General features: G+C 38.9%; 1 protein-coding gene across 1 annotated transcript in view; it reads right to left on the minus strand.

Annotated features, from left to right (window-relative positions):
- MTHFD1L (methylenetetrahydrofolate dehydrogenase (NADP+ dependent) 1 like) overlaps window positions 1–18,631 on the minus strand; it is a 158,100-nt gene that overhangs the window by 103,827 nt on the left and 35,642 nt on the right. The window contains exons 13-18 of the mRNA XM_074144426.1: window positions 17,393–17,439; window positions 16,340–16,447; window positions 15,354–15,428; window positions 12,416–12,518; window positions 8,940–9,016; window positions 5,243–5,383 (exon numbers count right to left, since the gene is read on the minus strand). Coding sequence (XP_074000527.1) covers window positions 5,243–5,383; window positions 8,940–9,016; window positions 12,416–12,518; window positions 15,354–15,428; window positions 16,340–16,447; window positions 17,393–17,439 — 551 coding nt within the window. The remainder of the gene's footprint in view (window positions 1–5,242; window positions 5,384–8,939; window positions 9,017–12,415; window positions 12,519–15,353; window positions 15,429–16,339; window positions 16,448–17,392; window positions 17,440–18,631) is intronic.

Raw genomic sequence — 18,631 nt, forward strand, 5'->3', positions numbered from 1 at the left:
AGAAAGAAGGCTTTGATGGAGAAGAAAAAAATTAACACAAAATCAAGACACCTTTTTCTCCCCTCCCCCTCCTAGACAATAATGGCTCAAATCCTGCCTCCTTTGCTTTCTGGTAGTTCTTCATCAATCTGATAAGAATTGTGAAGCAAAAAATACTTCCTATGCATTTTAACTTTTTGGGGAAACTTCATCTGTATTAGATATGCATTCTGGACATGACAATTCAATCTATCTAAAGCTGAAAGCAAAGAAAAAAGGATGCAAGGACTCCAATTAGCACACATCATGTATTTCTGTCTTCCGTGGTTCTTAAACAGGTTTGGTGTCAGCAATAGTTCTTGAAATCTAAACAGCCAACAAAGTTTTCATATCTATCTGACCTGACTGTCAGAATAAAGTTTTCATTCCTTCATATCCCCAGTCCTCCGAGCAGCTAGTAAACAATTCCCACAGCTCACTCAAAGTCCTGGATCTGACTCTCAAAGCTATTTAAGGAATCAGGTTCCCATTTCCAATCCAAAGAAGATAGATAAATTTTTTATAAAAGAATTAGAGGCTTAGACATTTACACGCCAATTAAGTGTGTGAGAGCCCAAGGATCATCAGCCTTCCACTGACTCACTGTCAGAAGAAAGAAGTAAGACTCTGAATCAAATATATATGGACACTCAACTCTCCTGGGTTCCCTCCTGGAACCGATCCCAAGTATTTCTGAAAATAATACCCCTTCCCTTCTATCCACAAGCCGTTGGGGCAGGTACGCTCCCCAGGACAGAAAAGATCACAGAGCACAAAATAAATTACACACGTGACACAGGAAAGGCAAACTTAGATGAAAATCCAAAATATTTTCAAAGCAACCTCCAGTGGAGCAGTCTCTGAAGTCTATCAAGAGTGGAAATGAAAGCCAGCATCAGATGACAAGGAAGGTGATTGAGAGTAACTACTGTGAAATGAATAAGGGTTACACAGACTGAAGGGCAAAGAAAAACCCTTTTCTTTATAAGAAAAATAATGAAGTACTTGTAATTTCCCTTCATTTGAAACTATAGTGTCTAACAAAACGATAATATTTTTCTGCAATATCAGTTCTATAAAAAACTAAACCCTAAACCATAAGCTGACAACTGCAACGACTTATGTTTAAAGTGAAGTATGTACACAATGTTTCTGATGAACCAGAGAACAAAATATATTCAGCTGACAGTTCACTTATAAAAGTAAATATGAAGCTATTTTTTTTGGTCCTGGAATTATTGAAATCTATCAGCATGACACAGAAAGTAAGCTAAGAAGAAGTCTTATTTAGAAAAATAGTGACATATTTATTTAATATTTTTCACAGCTGCTGAAATACTGATCTAGGGCATACATACCCATTTAATTTCATATAAAGATATGGCACATGTCCATCAAAATTCTACTACACTGTAAAAGCCAAAAAGCAATTCAGCCTTCAAAATACTGTACAATGAGCACCACATTTTGGCAAAGACTTCTGTATGTTCCATTACAGAGGACAGAAAGTTAATCCATTACTCTCGTGGAAAGAGTCTTCTCAATTCATGAAATATTCAATTTATCTTTTTTCTATTACTCCTAGCCTGCCTCTGCATCTGGTTTATATCTGCCAATGTGTATTTTAGATTTTACTATTGTATTATTATAAATATATTGCATATAAAGCCAAAATTAAGAGCAATTGTGTTTCTGAGAAGTATATTGTGTGTACATCTGGAAACCAATCACAGAGAAGGGTTTAGTGGTTTTGGTTCACGTAGATTCCAATGAACTAAAGACTACTGTCAAACATTTAAACTTGCATAAATTCAACCTGGGTAGTATATATAAAACATGAACCCCAAAACTTTAAGTGGCAGGTAGGACCGACCACCACCCATTATTTGGGTTGTGCGGTATGATAAAGCTGCCCTTAAAATTTGCTAAAACTATATGCAATTGCAGTTCTTTGGGCAAAAATGTTTCATGTCAAGTGGCTATGAGATATCAAGCTTTTAAACTTGATTTTGTTTTATGAAAATTAAAAGTCAAAATGATTGAACTGTTCTTGGACTGAGAGCATGCAAAAACCATGTACATTGTTTTTCCTATGTTCACTTGTCTTGAAATCACAGAATCATAGAATGGTTAGAGATCTTTCCTTTCTGAGCTATATAAAGCTTTACCTCCTCTCTGACCCTGACTCGAAAGAAGGGTAAGAATTCAGGAGGAAAATGGATTCCCATCAAACTTACCACATCTGAAAATTTGCTCAAGATGTAAACCTTGGGAAAACAAAAATCACAGTTCACCGATACTCATTAGTGAACGCTTAGCCTTGCCCCATCCTGCCCAAAAAGCTTTAGCCGCAACGTGCGGCGTGCTACAACCAAGGATGTAATGACTGTATCTACAGTCTGCACCAGGCTGGACCAGCTCTGGGTCTGGACACCTGGACCACAAGCAAAGATCTCTTCTCCTGGATCTTACAGGAATCCTTTTCTAAGACGTACAAGGAAGAGATAAAACCTGCGTGGTCCAAATGAAGAGGGGTCAAAAGCTGGGTTTTCAGAAGAATAGTAACAACATAGGTAGTACAGGCAGCAGGGGGAAGAGTAGATACAGCATTTAAAATCTAGAAACGGTAGGTTTAGTTGGAAGCTGTTCAAACAGATTGACCACCTGTGGGAAGAAACCAGGAACAGAGATGAAATGCTACCTGATAGAACTGAAATTTATCTTCTTTGTACATATAAATTTTGACATGGTTTGGTCTCTGATTATACATCTCCTGCTGTTCTTTCCACAGGATTCAACTTTCTAGACTGCACTTTCACAAGTGCAGTACAGTTATTCATAAGCTCTCTCCCTATGTACAAAGTAACCAGTATTTACTTTGATAAAGAAATCTTACTACGGAAACTCACTACTAATTTCCTTTTTGACATTTCATAAGGCCCAAGACCACGGCATCTGACTTCTTCACCAATATTAATAAGTCCCGCACGCACAAGGATCAAACTCAAAAGTATTCACCAATTTTTGATGCTCAACCTGAGACAACATAAAATATTTTCTCCTGGTTCAAAGTTCTTGATGGTATTTCACTCTTTTTATAGACTTCAGTTGTTTAGCTCCTGGCTATCAAGCCAGATGGAGTGATGTACAACTCCTCTTGTACTGTAAGAATCACATCACACGTAAGCTTTGCAAAAAACACAGGAATAGAATTCAACTCTCCAAAAAGGCACTTTTCTGCCTTAACCATGAAATCAACATCCTATTCTTCCCATTTGTAACACACTCCACAACAAAGGAGATAGGAATTTCTGCACTTCACAATCATCACATGCACCCAAGTCCACCCCGTGCATGGTATGAAGAAGAAAACCTGCAGAAGAAAAAGAATGCGGCAGCATAGCTCCAGATGGTCATAATACATATCCTTGACACTGTGAGGAATATTTTTTCTGGGCATTTCTTCTATTGTATAATACAGAACAATGCTTTAAAGAAGAACTAGAAACATATGTTCAGCACAAGTGACACTATCAAATGAATGAGACGTTATGCATAGGAAGTTTGCTAAAAAAAAAAAAAAAAAAGGCCAAAGAAAACTGAATTAGTAACAGACATTTTGCTGAGCACTACTTTCATTCTAGGTACACAGTGGAAAAATCTTAAAGTTCTTTCTGCACCGTTCATAATTTCAGCTCAAACATTATATTTCCACAGAGCAACTACAGATGAAACAGACTACAGAAAAGCAACTGCTTTCATTCTTCAAGCTGATTAGCATTAAGTGGTTGAAGACAGGTTAAATATTTTGCAATATTAATACATTAAAGTACCTTCACACAAAAGCAGCATCAAGATTAAAATCATGTATTTCAAATGTGGTTTTAATTCTGACACTGAATTATTCTAAAGTTTTTGCATATGCATTATAACTCATTCCCCATCCCCCAAATTTGGCTAAGACAAAGTTATGCAATTGAAAAGGAAAATCAAAACTTCAACAGCTAGAATATTATATGCAGTTCTTCATGTCTCCTGCATAACTGGGAGTAGTTGATTTGCTTTGAATTTTAATGATGACTGTACTTAGACATTTTGGTAACCTTATCTTAATTTCAATCTTGAATTCAGGCAAAGTAGATATTATGTTTTCATTTCCTTATTAAACTGGAATCCATTAACGCTCTGAAGGTATTCCTGGCTTGTGGATTTGCTGTCTTTGCTGACAAAGCAGGATACTGGCTCCTTTGCACATTCTGAAAATGCAGTAAGTTTGTGCAGATGTCCACATAAAGGGAACAAACAGGAAAAAACACAGGTAGTCTGTGTGATACAGGCAGGCATTGCCAGCAAGGTGGCACGAAAGCATGATCCAAGACACATCACAGATGCTTCGAGGATACATTTAGATGATAAAAAAGCATAAAAGCAAAGCATTATCGTATTAATTGTATCTAGGGTATGCTGTCAATCTGCAAAATACAAACTTAATTTAGCAATGTTACACTACAATAGTGCCAAGCACAGTCAGCCTGCTCTTGACATACAGTAGGATTGCAAGGGTTAACTGGTAGCTTCTGGCTGCACCAAAAACTGCCATACACAAACATGTGTGAGCTTCCAAACAATGTTTACTGACTCACAGCCTAGCTGTACCGGCTAGAATTTGATATAAAGGAAGAACACACTGACTTCTTTCAGAAGCTGAAGTAGGGAACGAAGAAACAGCAACTAACAAAGGTAAGGAAGAAAAAGTCTTAATGATGTGAAGAGACTGTCCCAAGCACTATCAGCAACCTATGAATTAAGGATAGTTTGCTTCCATCCTGACTTAGTGGAATAAGCATGCAAGTGGTAAGTATCATTGTAACATCTGAGCTCACTTTACCAGTACAGTAGCAAACATTACCCGCTCTCTCAAATAGGAGCCCACACTTGACTCCCTCCAGCACCAAATTTATTTGCCTCAAGAATTGCAGAAAACTATCCAAGTAGGTTACGGAGACTAGAGACTTCCTGAACCAGATGTTACCAGACAGCGGAGAAATGAGTTCTACATCTTGTTCTCATTGCAAGGAAGTTTTGGCCCAGAAGATGATTTTTCTTCGATATCTGACTGTGCTGTTCAAAGCAAAATCCTTGGCATGCACCTGCCTTTCTAATGCTTCAGGAAGCAAAACAAACACATCAGAGGTTATTCACAGGTCTACAGCACTGAACATACCAAATCCTCTGCTGTTACTGGTTCTCCGTTCTTGTCATTAGCCACCACCATTTTTCCCAGCCTCTCCTTCATATCTCGCAGGCTGGTGCTAAGGGCCAGGATGGCCATAATTTCACTTGCAACAGCAATATCAAACTGAGCCTGTAAAATAGAAACGAGAATCATGAATCAAATCAAAGTCAGGTCCAATACTCACAGAGAATCGTCAGAAATAGACTCAGGAAAGAGAGATTTCACACTGGAATTCAAACAAGTTCTAAATAGTAACCCACAGCTTTTGAGATTACTCAGACTAGAGTAACTTCAAACACTTTGTTTATAGTCCCTCATTAACGTTCTCTTTTACACTTCATTTACTTGGGGATCAGTCTTGCAGAGTGCTTACCCCCTTGGCTCACATTATCTTTAGTAGAAGCTCCCTGAAGGACCAAGAATTTTTTTCTGTGGCAAGAAAGAAAATCACCAGATGTGTTTTGAGCTTTATTGGCATGAGCACAGCATTGTGGTGGGGGTCTTTTTCTGTAACACTCTCCAAAAGTTTTTTATTCTGGTTTCAAAAACATTCTTGTTACATTTGATCATTCTTCTTCTACATAAACTCAAAATTTAGAGTCTATACTGGTAGGTCTTGTCCTTGACCTACGATAATGTAAAATATATATTTGTCCCCATTTTTTGCTTTAAATGAACAAATATATAAGTTCAAAAAAAAACCCCCAAGAATAATATCTGGCATCAGTTCTATTGCTCTTGTAGAAATACATCCATACTATGCAGTATTTCAGCACAAGATAAGCTGTGGTCCTTACTTTTCTTTAAGAGCTTGCAGTACACATTAGCAGCATTTGTACTAATTTACTATTAGTAAAGCCCAAGCCAAGTGCTGTCAGAACGTAAACAGAAGAACGGCAAAGCCACCAATGTACTGTGTGATAGGAATGCAATGCTGGGGGTGAACAAGAACTACACCTTCTTCAGTAATCTCTCTATCTCCAAAAATTAAAGTTTATACAAAAATTTAGTAATTGACATCCTACTGCTACCTATGTAAAAAAAGCCCTCAGGACTGTTTCTATATCAGACCTCTACCAGATGTATCCCATACTGACTAACGCCAGAGGAATCTGTTCTAATTGATGGCATTGCCTGTTTTTAAGAAGCATCTATATCGAGAATTGTTCAACGTATACCTTACCATTCCTAACCATTTGCCTAGTACTTTAACAGCTTCTGCCTTTTTTTAACCTATGTTCCTGTCTTTTAAGTTCCGTCTTGACAGCAACAGCCCAGAGCAGCCCTGTTCAAGGCTGACCTCTACGTACCTCCACGTTAGTCAAAACCTCTGAAGGCACTTGAGCACTTTTCTGCATTGGATGCAGACAGGGAGAGATATATACCACAGAAAACAAAAAATAATCCTGTAATTGAGATTTTCAAATGAAATACTGAAGTTACAAAGCAGATTTTCTTTATTGCCTGGGAGCAGTTCTGTACCTAACAGAAAAGCTGGATACACAATGAACACTGTTGGCGTTACGATGACATGGATTCTACTATCTTTTCTGAAGTTAAGAATGCCCCTGATAAGTCACTGCAGCACACGTAAGACAGGAAAGAAGCCTGAGAAATCTATGCCCAACCCGTATATTGGAATATTATCAAATTTTATCAGGATATTTATCAGGAGACCAAAAAAAAAAGTTTTATTTTTATAATTGTTTCTATATAAACACAAAAAATACAGGAAAACATCCCAGGTAGATGCTCAAACAGTGACATAATATTTAATTGAAAAAACAGGCACAAAAGACTGTGGTAGCAGGTGCTATTTTAACTCTAATAACCTTTACACACCTATGAAGTGCTGACAGAAGCCTTAGCTGTAAAGTAAGTTCTCTATTGATGAAAGGATCCACCCACATGGATTCAATTGCAGGATCAAGGGCATCAGTCATGTAATACTCTTTAGAAACCACAGCATCCCTGTTCATTAAAATGCAGAGTTTTGTGCCTGCTGTGCTCTGCCATTTTACACAGGTGTCATTGATTTTAAGAGTGCTAGAACATCACTCCAAATATTTATAAAAAGCATCTGTTAACTATGAAGTCCTGTTTTCTCTGGATCTCTGGCTAGGCTCTGAAATGAGTTTTCCTAACTGTTCCCTATTTCTCGAGTCACTAAGTCCATGTTAAAATGTGAATGGATATGCATCAGTCCAACACATCAAAATTGAATGCATCAAGGTCATTTTACCCGAAACAGTACAGAAGCAACATTTGACTGCCATATGTCAACTAGTACTCCATAGTAAAACAGCCCATATTTAACTCAGCAGTATAATTACAGTGGTAAAATGCTGCACAATGAGGCTGGCAGAACTTGGCTTAAAGATAATAATCACATTGAGTCACTGAAACAAATCTAAATATAGGAAAACATCTCAAGTGTCAAGGGAACTTGTACCAAGTATAATATTTTGTAGTTCCAGCCCATTATCAAAGATGAGTATTAGCTAATACTGAATTTTCTGTAATTAAAGACAGAAAAGTCTCTACCCAATGTGTTCAAAGCCAAACCAAGCCAGCATTTCTAGTGGAAGGTGCTCCTGCCCGTGGCAGGAGGGGTTGGAGCCAGATGATCTTTAAGGTCCCTTCCAACCCAAACCATCCTATGATTCTATGATTTCTCTCTCAAGTTCTTTTCCATTTTGACTGGTTTTGGTCTCTTTATTTAGCCACAAAGCCTAGAAGAGGTCCAAATTGATAAAGAAAAATTAAAGACAGGGTTTCCAAAATGAATGAAAGCCTTATTTCTACCCCAATAGCTATTTACTTCACCTTCAGAGCCTCATAAATTTTATGATCCAGAGTGTTAGACTACGGTATCTTCATCAAATCAGGAGCAACTCCACTTCATCACAATGAGTTTGTTCCACACCTGGCATTGCTGTTCCACAGTGCATTGTTTCAGGAACGGATTTACCCTCATGTCACAAGGAACAGATACCACTGGAAAAGTCTGGCTTTCAATTTATCCGTAAGTTCTTTAGTAAACTTCCAGAAGCTCTCATACAGTAATGTAGGTTAGCTTTTTACACTGCTGAAAAGTACGTATATGCTCATTTTCTGAACTATCCCTTCAAGCCCACATATAAAAATTAAGCATGTGCTCCAAGTTCTTACAGTTTAGATCCCAAAGCTGAGATGCATGACAGGGAAATCAAAACTCTGAATAAAAAGCTCACCATCATTTTCGGTCCTCACCACCGGGACCAACAACACATGACCCACCCTTCCCCTAATTTTTTAACATTATCTTTAAATCACATTTAAATTATATAAATACTACATAAACATTTTGATGGACTTAAAAAAAAAAGTTAGAAAAATTGTACAAATTAGCCTTATGAGGGCATAGGGGTATCTTTTATACTCCCAGGATGACAATGTTGAACCCCTAATACATGTAATTTTTTGAAGTGCTTTCAACACATCGTGCAATATGCAATGTTTCTGAAGCTTCAGACTCAGCTACTCATTGACACAATGAGTTTCACTGCAAGAATATACACTATACAACAGCAACAGATGTTAGCATTGCAATTCAAAGACATATGCTGGAAGAACTGCAGAAGCTTCTCTCAGCCTCTAAAGCAAAGTCTGTCTGGAATGAGATATATTAACTGCCTTTACCTACCTGACGGACAAATCCTTTCTCTGTATTTGCCTGCCCAACTGTTATTTTGCGCAGGAATCTGTCATTCGTATCCACCACTGAAATAAGGGAATAGCAAAGGCAAAACATGTTAACAAGGACTCACGGATCTGGATGTTTTTCCAGGCGTCTATGTTACACATGTAAGATTCAGCCACTTGAACAGCATAACCAGACAACCACGCTCCTGCATGTCGGCATTAGCACCGACTTGGTTTCTCCCTTCTAGTTGATACCATTAGAAAACACGTTGAAATAACTCAAATACAATTTCTCTGAACAGTATTCGAAGCTAACAGATTCTTAATATTCTAATATACAAATTAGTATTTTATCTACGTAAGAAAAACCTGTCTTAATAGGAACAATGCACCTCAGACCTACCTCAAATAATTTGCTTTGTTATTGCCTTGTTAAGAACTGATTTAAAGACTGTATGATGTAGGTTAAACTTGGTCTGTTTCTCTTTTAAAGGATGATTATGTTGTCAGATTGGTTCTTCCAGACAAGTCACTTTCTTGGACATCACGGTAACTAACTCCACATTCAGCTGCATAGCATTCAAAGGAAGTTTTTTGTCAACTGCCAAGACCAACCATCTGCTTTTTAACACAACTTCAATTTCAGACAATTGTACTTCTAACCTGGAAACACTTTTGGTATTGCAAGGGCATGTCCAAACCATCCTGTGGAATTGCTAACTTCACTAACAATCATCGCGAGCCAAGTTCTCCAATTCTGCACTGAAAACACTCAACTTCAATCGTGCTTTTGTAGGAACCAAAAGGCAATACTGAGAATAACTGAAGAACTCTCTCATCTGCTGAGAAGTGAAGATGATGTTTCTTAGGAAGAAACATTAGGATGATGTTTCTGTTTGTTAGAAAATGAGACCAAACTCCAAAACCTCTCCTTCCCAGGAATGGTAATCCCTACAGAATGCAAAAATAGGCTCCCTCTTCCTTACAGGCTCTTTAGCCTTATAAATGTTTCAATTTGCACCAACCCTAAGAGAAAGGGTGGAAGGTACTCTTGATCAATTCAGCCTGTAGCTTGGCAAGCAAGTCAATATTCTGGCAGATGTAGATCTGAGTCCTATTCATTCAGAGGCAGAGAGCCAAGGAACTTCTGGAGAAGTTGTTCGTACCGGAGGTCGGTGAAATTACCTCCTCCCACTTCTCCTGCTGCTTTTGGAGACTAACAAACTTGTCCGTACAGAAAAGGACAACATAATTACCCAAGAACGAGAGGGACTTTGAATCTCAGTACTACACAGCCCCAGTTCAGGGTTGGAAGTGAGCTGGGAGAAAAGCAAGATTTAAGCCGCTTCCCTTTCTTGGGCATTTCTCATGGGGCTATTGTAAATACCATACGTGCCTTCTTCCCACTACATGGTATTTAGGCCCCTAATTTTCTCAGGAATTCCATTTAAGGGATGGTGCAACACAGATTTGGTTAACTCATTTTGTTTTCTATTTATATACAGTCATACTCTAAAATACTACAGTACTGGCAGAAATTGCAGAGCAGAGCCTGGTATGTGGAAGCAGTAGCCTCATACCAAGCTGTGGTACCATATGCCACCATGAAGCCATATGCCAAGCTGGTCTCTCAAGCAGAAACTTACCCCTTCTCCTCTCAGCCTCACGAGCAGCCTTAAGCAGACCTAAATGTCTTTCCTGCCAACCCAGGCACTGCTGGGAGCACGGTCTAGCCTTCCTATCAGCCTGGACAGCCAGTGGGCTGCTTTTTATCTAGCCCTTCCTAGTGAAATCATGTCACCTGAACAGCTTTACCATGAAATTATAACTGTCCATGCAACTCCCGGTCACTGTGACACGCCGGCTTTCTCACCATGGTCAGAATTCATTCCCCAGGAAGATTCCAACAGTTGCACTTAGAAGTAGTAGAATAAGAAAGAATTGGTTTTGCCACAAAAGCCATTTTTCCTTCTCCAAATTTTCCCTCTTCCTTACCGAAAGTAAACGCTTCAGGAAAGTTTAGGTTCAAGCAAGTGTTAGGCTTAATGTATCTACTTCCTTATCCTCTAGAAATATAAACAGGATTCTGAATACCAGGGGAAGGGTAAGTAGGGGGAAGCTTTCCTTCTTTTCAGTATGTTGTACCTGTTCCAGCTAGTGTAAGATGACAATGCACTTTAAGCTTGTGACACTTAAGGAAACAGGTTGTGACTAAAATAAATTTTCAGACAATCCGATGCTTTCTCTTCTGCCCTACAAATTCCCTGGTACGTAACAAGCGTCACAGACACATGGATTGCAGGAAGAATCCCAAATAAAACATTTTCCAAGTTATCTCAAACAGTCCTAAAAACATTTTTTTTTTTTCTGAATCTGAAACGTTTAAGTTGTGTTAGATAGAGTTGTACGGAATAAAAATTTCACTAACATTGTTTGAGATGAATTAAATACCTCACTTGAGGTTACAGCATTTGAGCAGTGTTGCCTTCTTTCTCCCAAACCCGGGCTGATAAAAACCGCTGAGTCATATTACACCAAACATTTATATTATTCCTTCATCCTAATACAGGTCTCTTCCATGCAAACACACTGTGTGACTAATAAAAAACACCTTATGCCACATCCCTCAGTATTACCTTGGGAAAAATATCCCAAGCCTGAGATGACACGCACACAAAGCATGGCCAAGGCTCCTCACTTCTCAGTAGATTCACCTTATTTCTCCGAGCATCACAATTCATTCCATTTAACTATTTGAACTAATAACTTTGGTGTTTGAGAACTTGGTAAGAAAATAAAATCCAGCAAAATTTAGCTCAAAATTTCATGCAGAATTCACTTTCTTAAAAAAAGAGATACAGAAGTTGAGGTAAACACTGAAATTCAACCCCGGACTAGAACTGGAAAATGCAGAGGGGAGTTGTCGAAGGGTGTGAGAGTGGATACTGGTTTGCTTGGCACACATAGCTGAAACCATACCACATCTTTCACTTCTTCCTAACAAAGCAAACAGCTCAAGACACTTAAAAAAACCACCATAATCCCTAAGGCATATTTAGTCTCCGAGCTGGAGAGGATGAGGGACAAAAATCAAGTAGAGTAAGTACAAATAATCTAAAACCATAAGAGACACAGTTAAGAAAAGAATGGATAAGATTTGTAAGATGTACAAAAAAGCCACTTCCATATGTTTTAAGATGTATTATCTAATGTGAAAGAGACAAGGGTTGTACTTCAACTGCCAGAGCAACCCAACCTACAAATATTAGCAAAGTCTCTTGAGTTACTGCAGATATTTAACCAAGTTTAGAGCAACACACTGCACCCAAATTCGTTATGCACCCCCATTTCCCACTTGCAAATGGGTTGTTCTTGCAGTTAGAGAGCAGAAACAGCTCTGATTCAGGTAATATTAAGCAAATTAGGAAATAAGTTATGATTAAATCCAAGCTAAAGCGAGCCTTTCTGACTACGTACCTCTTTGCCATGTTATGGTAGATGGGTCAATATCAAGGCGTGCAAATTTTTTGATCTCCTCTTCTGTTAAAGTCCCAGGATCAGTCTTGTTTATTCCCAGCCTCTACGCAAAAACAAGTTAAAGAAATGCAATGAACTGGCTTTTTTGCTTCAAAAGGTATAGCTGCTCTGGCTTATCACCCCCACTTTCAGCAAGCACTTGGAAAGCAGCATGTCAGGAGCAAAGCTATTTAAAAAAAGAAAAAAAAGCACACAGGAAATCACCTGTAACTAAAATAGGGGCAAATGTAGATTGTTAATTTAATGGCCTATGAATATTTTTCCTATTTTGTTTAATTTATCAATCTCTTTCTTATACAGAAGAAATTCTTAACGTAAACCAAAGAGAAAATTCAACAGTAACAGTTACTAATAAAAAGATAATTAATTGCTTGCTCCAGTTTGTGGAAATCTTTGAAAGACCCATGCATTGTCTTGTGTGAATCATCTTTGAATGAAACAAAAACTTCAACTTTAAGAGCCCATCGTCCATAAATTCAGTCACTTATAATGAACGAGCCAATACCTTCTGGCTTTTACACATTGACTACTTCAGCAACACCAAACCTTTTTTTAGGTTAATCTACTCAAGGATGGATCAGAAAATTGTGTTTAAGAACTGTGGTCTTCAAAAAAATAAATTATAGAAAAAAAATAAAATTTTAATTTTCTCTGGCATTAGAAAGCATTCCTCAGTGAATTAACCAACATTCTTACACTTCAGGACTGAAAATAAAGCAAATCTAAAAGTCTAAAAATACTCAATTTCAAATAGCTACCACAGTTACTTCTGTATTTAAACCAACAGTTATTTCTAGAAAGCAGGGGACATCCTTTTGAGAGTATTTTGAGAGTATTTCATGGCACACTTTTTTGAAGATTGGTGTCCCAGACTGTGAGGGATGCTTTCAAATCCACATGCTGGCACTGGGGCATTTCCCACTGCACTGAGAAGGGCAAAAAGCTGTTGAGAACAGCTTGCAGGTTTTGACACTTGGTACCCTAAGATTTTTCACTCCAGTTTTAATGAAGATCTCAAATGTCAGTCCTGTATTAATATTGGCCAATTTTAATCCAATTTGACACAGTTAGGAGATAGCTTCTTAGAAATTCTATGAAAGATTGAGAAAGGAGCAACATCCCACTAGCATCTCTCCACTGGGGGATGGCAGTCAGAGTTCAGTGCTCACCCCTCCTGCTTGGTGTATCAGGCATTTCCCCAGATAGGTTTTTTCCAGAGCATTATGCCCACAGCATTTTTCCACAGAAGGCTGACAGCAAAATTTTCAGTTATTTTGATAACTTTCAACTGCAGCAAGGACGGCTGGGCACTGGGACTGCAAAGGAAGCAGCCTGTCCCTCCCGGGGTCTCAACAACATCTATACTGGATCCAAGCAGCAAGAAAAAAGCTGACTGATCTGGATGCAGATGGGAGGAAGGAAGACACAGAGCTGACGTGGGGAAAAGGAGACACAGAAAAGACTGGGATAGAAGAAGTTAAAGAGAGACGGTAAGGTAAGGAGGTCTTAGGCTGATAATTACCGGGAAAAACGGAAAAGAGATGAGGAGCAGGGAAACGATAAATGTAGCTCCTGTTAGGCAAGGGGAAAAAAAATTGCATGGGACCTTCTGTAATTACAAGTCCAAACCACACATGTAAGGGAGGAGTTTCAATCTTAACAATCCTCTTTTGAAAAAAATGTAACCCCATCCCATAAAGATTTTTTTTTAAATTTGACTTTTTTAAGTATAAGTAATCATTATACTAAAAATAATTCACAGTAAAATAATTCATTTAGATTGGAAATTATGATGCATGTATTTGAATGTTATAAAGCCAAACTTTTTTGTTACTGAGTTGCAGCTCATGTGAAGAGAGAGAAATCCATTTCAACGTCAGAGATAGTTGGTATGTCGTGAATAACCTAAGCAGTCCCTCTCCTCCCCTACCTGTTACCCTACACACAGTGTAAACAAGGATAAAATGAAAATACTCCCAAATTCTGATGGAAAATTCCGTGAAAGCTACCCTTCCACAGAGTCAAGCAGGCATTGGCCACATTTTAGTTTACTGGCCTTCAGGCGAGCAGCACATTACGAGAAACTAGTTTTCCAAAACACAAGCTGGTATTACCTCTATTCTCCTTTCCACCCCCCCAATTCCAAGTGCACACTTGGCAGCTCTCCATTGCCATCCGGTGACTCTGAAACACCACGGGTCAGGACGGAAAAGCCAATGAACATGGAACTGGATGCAGAAGGCTGAAGCTGTCCATAAGGGTCATATTCAAGGGGTTCATAATCTCCTTCCCCTCAGCTAGTGGCCTGTGCTGCTCTCTCATTATTGATCAGAATGGCAGCTTTATTGATACATTAACTGCATAGGAAGCTCTTCTGGAAGCATTCAGGAAGCAAGATAGGATGCAAAAATATACTACACACACAAATGTACTTCTGCCCCTCGAAGGAAGAACACTGTCAGCTTGACATCAATAAAACCCCAGAACTATATGCTGTAATAAACTTTCAAAACCAGAAAATATTGCAAAACCAAAGAATGTGAGCTTTCAAACGTGACTTTACCATAATAGGAAAAGTATCTTAAAAACTCTAACTTTAATATTACATTCTGAAAGACACAGCATTTAAAAACATTATTGGTTTATTTCAGGAGAAGAAAATAGCAAAAATGTTAGTTATGAAAATAATATCAGACCCAGATCCTATTACTTCAAGGATGATGCTTTCAGAAAAAAGTCTGGACTTGATAAATTCATGAGGGAGGTTTATACAAACTCGGTCCCATACATTAAAGAATTTTAAACAAGTTGCGCAAGAGGGTACATTTTATGAAGCGATAACAGTTTAAATTGAGGTGAGGCTACACTAACAACTTACTCTCAGACGGGCAAGCTGAATAGCAGAAAATCCTCTCACGCCATTAACTACTGGAACCAGCCTATTATACAAAGCCTAGAAAAAACACACAAGAGGTTAAAGAAAGAAAAAATTACAACCAGGAACTAGTTCAATAAAAAGATAATGTTTTTATTTTACTCAGATTAATTTCAGTAAGAATTTCCCAACCACAAAAGTTGTGGACTTCTGGTTAGTGATTTAAAAAACAATTCTGAGAAGGCAGTAGGCTTTTGAGCAATGCTTATGATGTAACAGTTTAAATCCAATTACCAAAATTACTAAGTTTCACCAACAAATATGTATTATTTTTGAAACTGGGAACCCTTTAAAACTTTAACCAAGGTCCAAATTATTCAAACTACAACTACTATTTGCGAACTGGCCTCAATGCACATTTGTGTTGTATCAAGTAAAGGGGATGACAACCCTGCTCCATTTTAATACTGTAGCCAAAAAAAAGGAGACTCCTTCCTTTACTTCTTCCCTTCCCTTTAAAGACTCCAGTGAGTATTTGTGTTAAGGCTGCAACAGATTCAGGGCACAGAAGAGGACCTAGTTTATTTCCCCACAACTCTTTCTTCTTAAGGTACCTTCTTCTTAGGGTACATCATATCCAACTATGCATCAGAAGTGTAATTTTTAACTTTAAAAGGAGTATAGAAATTATTAAAAAGAATAAGATAATACATGTATAAAAAAATCTTTTATTAGACTCTTTAGTACAGTCTGAAATAGTTGACAATGTACCGGGCACAAGATCCTTATCTTAAAGACTACCTTATGACAGCTATTTGCCAGAAAAATATATTCTATAAGGAAAATTTCCCAGCAGAACACAGAATGGCTTCAACAATAGTTTCTGTTCACACAGTGAGAATATAAAAAGATAATCAACTTGGTTTGCTTTGAAATGCAGTTTACTGAAAAGAAAAAATGTCATGTGGATATCAGAAAGTAGCTCTCACCTTATCAGATTGAGTGTTCTCATGCAAGATCCTTGCATCAATAGCAGCAGCCAGCAAATTATTTGCAGCAGTTATAGCATGAATATCCCCAGTCAAATGAAGATTGAACTAGAAGGTGAAACCAACAAAATCTTTTTATAAGAAACCATTTAACTCACTTTATTAATCTCAGAGAGATTAGCAGCAACAATCGTTGCTATGTCCTTGAGGTTGCAGCTGTGATTAGTCACCTATCAGTGCAGATGAAATATTATCAGGCTGAAAATACACCGAGCTGTATGAAGGACTTGTTTCCACCTCAGTACGTGGTAAACTACCCTTAGTTTAGCCAAACAAAGCCATGAACATCTTCATTCTTTGCTAAATGATCCAAGAATGAAAAGCCCTGGGCTACGGTTCCACATCATTAATACTAAATCACTTTACTGTCAGTATTTACTAATTGACCTGGACCAGAGGTGTGGATTTCTGTTGAATCCCCTGGAGCAGACCGTGCGTGTTGGCTTTGGGGGTGTTTGCCAGCTTTCTGCTAGCCATGGGAGAACAGCCCATTGCTAACCAGGCATGAACTTTGCTGATACAAAGTCTGTCCAAAGTTTTGTTTTAAAATCCTGAAATCAGAAGTTTAGATCAGATTAGTACCTGTATTATGTAGGTACTGTATTTTTTATGTATCTCTGACAGAAGGAGGCAGAAGGTCAGTTTTGATGGCACCACAGCACCAACAGCAACCAACACAAGCCCTTGACTGTGCTCACACTCATGTGCAACAGGGGATCAAAACTGTAACAACGGTGCTACATCAGGGCTCTGCTTGAACCAGCTGTGCACTTTCAAGGTGGTACTTCACCAGTTCGGGCCATGAAGTAGTTTTGTTGAGCTCTAAATTAGACTCTTTTGGGGTGAAACCATCATGCGTGTCCAAACAAGCACTGTGAATATACAACTCCAATTCTCCAGGCAGACCATCACCACCAAGTGCAGCAGCAGCCACCTGGAACTGCCCACCCCCCCTAGAGGGACAGGGACTTGCTGCCTCCCCTGCCGTCTCACCTCCTCCATGGGAATCACTTGAGCGTATCCACCACCAGCTGCTCCACCTACACAGGAAAGCATACGGTCACATCAGGCTCACACTGGTTTTGGGAAAAACCAACCACCCTTAGACACACAAAGTGAAACATACAGTGTTGATGACACAGTTCTCAGCTTTTTAATTTCTATTAGGGGATCAATGGTGAACACAAATAAACAGGATTTCCTTAAACCTTGCTGGCTTTTTTCAGCAGGCAGTAAAAAGGGAATTCTTGATGTGAAATGAAAGCCTACACATGATGGCTGGCCCACACTTTGGCTCTATGAGAGCCACCCTCTGCTCCTGCCCAGATTTAGGACACAGTCATGCACATGCAGCTGTTGGGTGGAAAGACGTAGCAGTCACGAGCAAGCACTGATTCTGAACGAAACCTTCACACCCCTGCCTGAGCGCTCCTTTCCCACTGCCTCTCAGGGTACAGGCAAAGGAGTTTGCTACAGCCTACCCACAAACTGAGCGGAGGGATTAAAGCACTCACATGCACCAGTCTTGGCTGAGAAGCACCAAGCACCAGGAGCCTTCCAGCTGAAATCAAACTTGTTAACTTAAACTTCAGCAAAGCAAAGTAGAGCAGATGGGGAGTGCTTGCCCAGTTAGGCACCAATCTCAGCTGAGAAATGGCAAAAAAAAAGATTGCATTACTTCCTATCAGCATTGAAGACAGGCTTGAACTCTGGCTGGCTCTTACCTCGCCCTCAGGCTCTTAAAGGGTTTCTAGGCAAAAAGGCAGCAGCCCACAACTAGGGCCAACAACTCAGAAGAATAGAAAGAGGAGGTTCAGACCTAGCCAAACGCATGACGCGGGCACAGCTGAACCATACGCATAACTGCCAACTGCCTTAGCTTGGGTACTTCCAATCAATACGAGTGGATTTAGGACTCCTTCTCACGGAAGAATTAGTAACATTTAGAGACATCTTTAGAGAGTCTCCAAGCAGAGAAGTGGCTGGAAGGGTGCGCACTCGCACAAAACTCCTCCTGGCTAGCACATGTCTTTCGTTATGTTTGGGCTTTATCTGCCTTATCAATACACATTAAGTACATGAACCTTGCACAGGAAGATGTGTGCAAGAAACCTTTATCTATTAACCTTTATCAATTAAAAATCCAATACTCTACCATTCAGACAATCCATTGAGTTAGTGAAATACGTAAGGAATTAAAGACAGAAGGGGAAAAAAAAAAAAAAAAAAAAG

Source organism: Numenius arquata, chromosome 2 (genome assembly GCF_964106895.1).
Source record: "Numenius arquata chromosome 2, bNumArq3.hap1.1, whole genome shotgun sequence".
NCBI classification, from domain to species: domain Eukaryota; kingdom Metazoa; phylum Chordata; class Aves; order Charadriiformes; family Scolopacidae; genus Numenius; species Numenius arquata.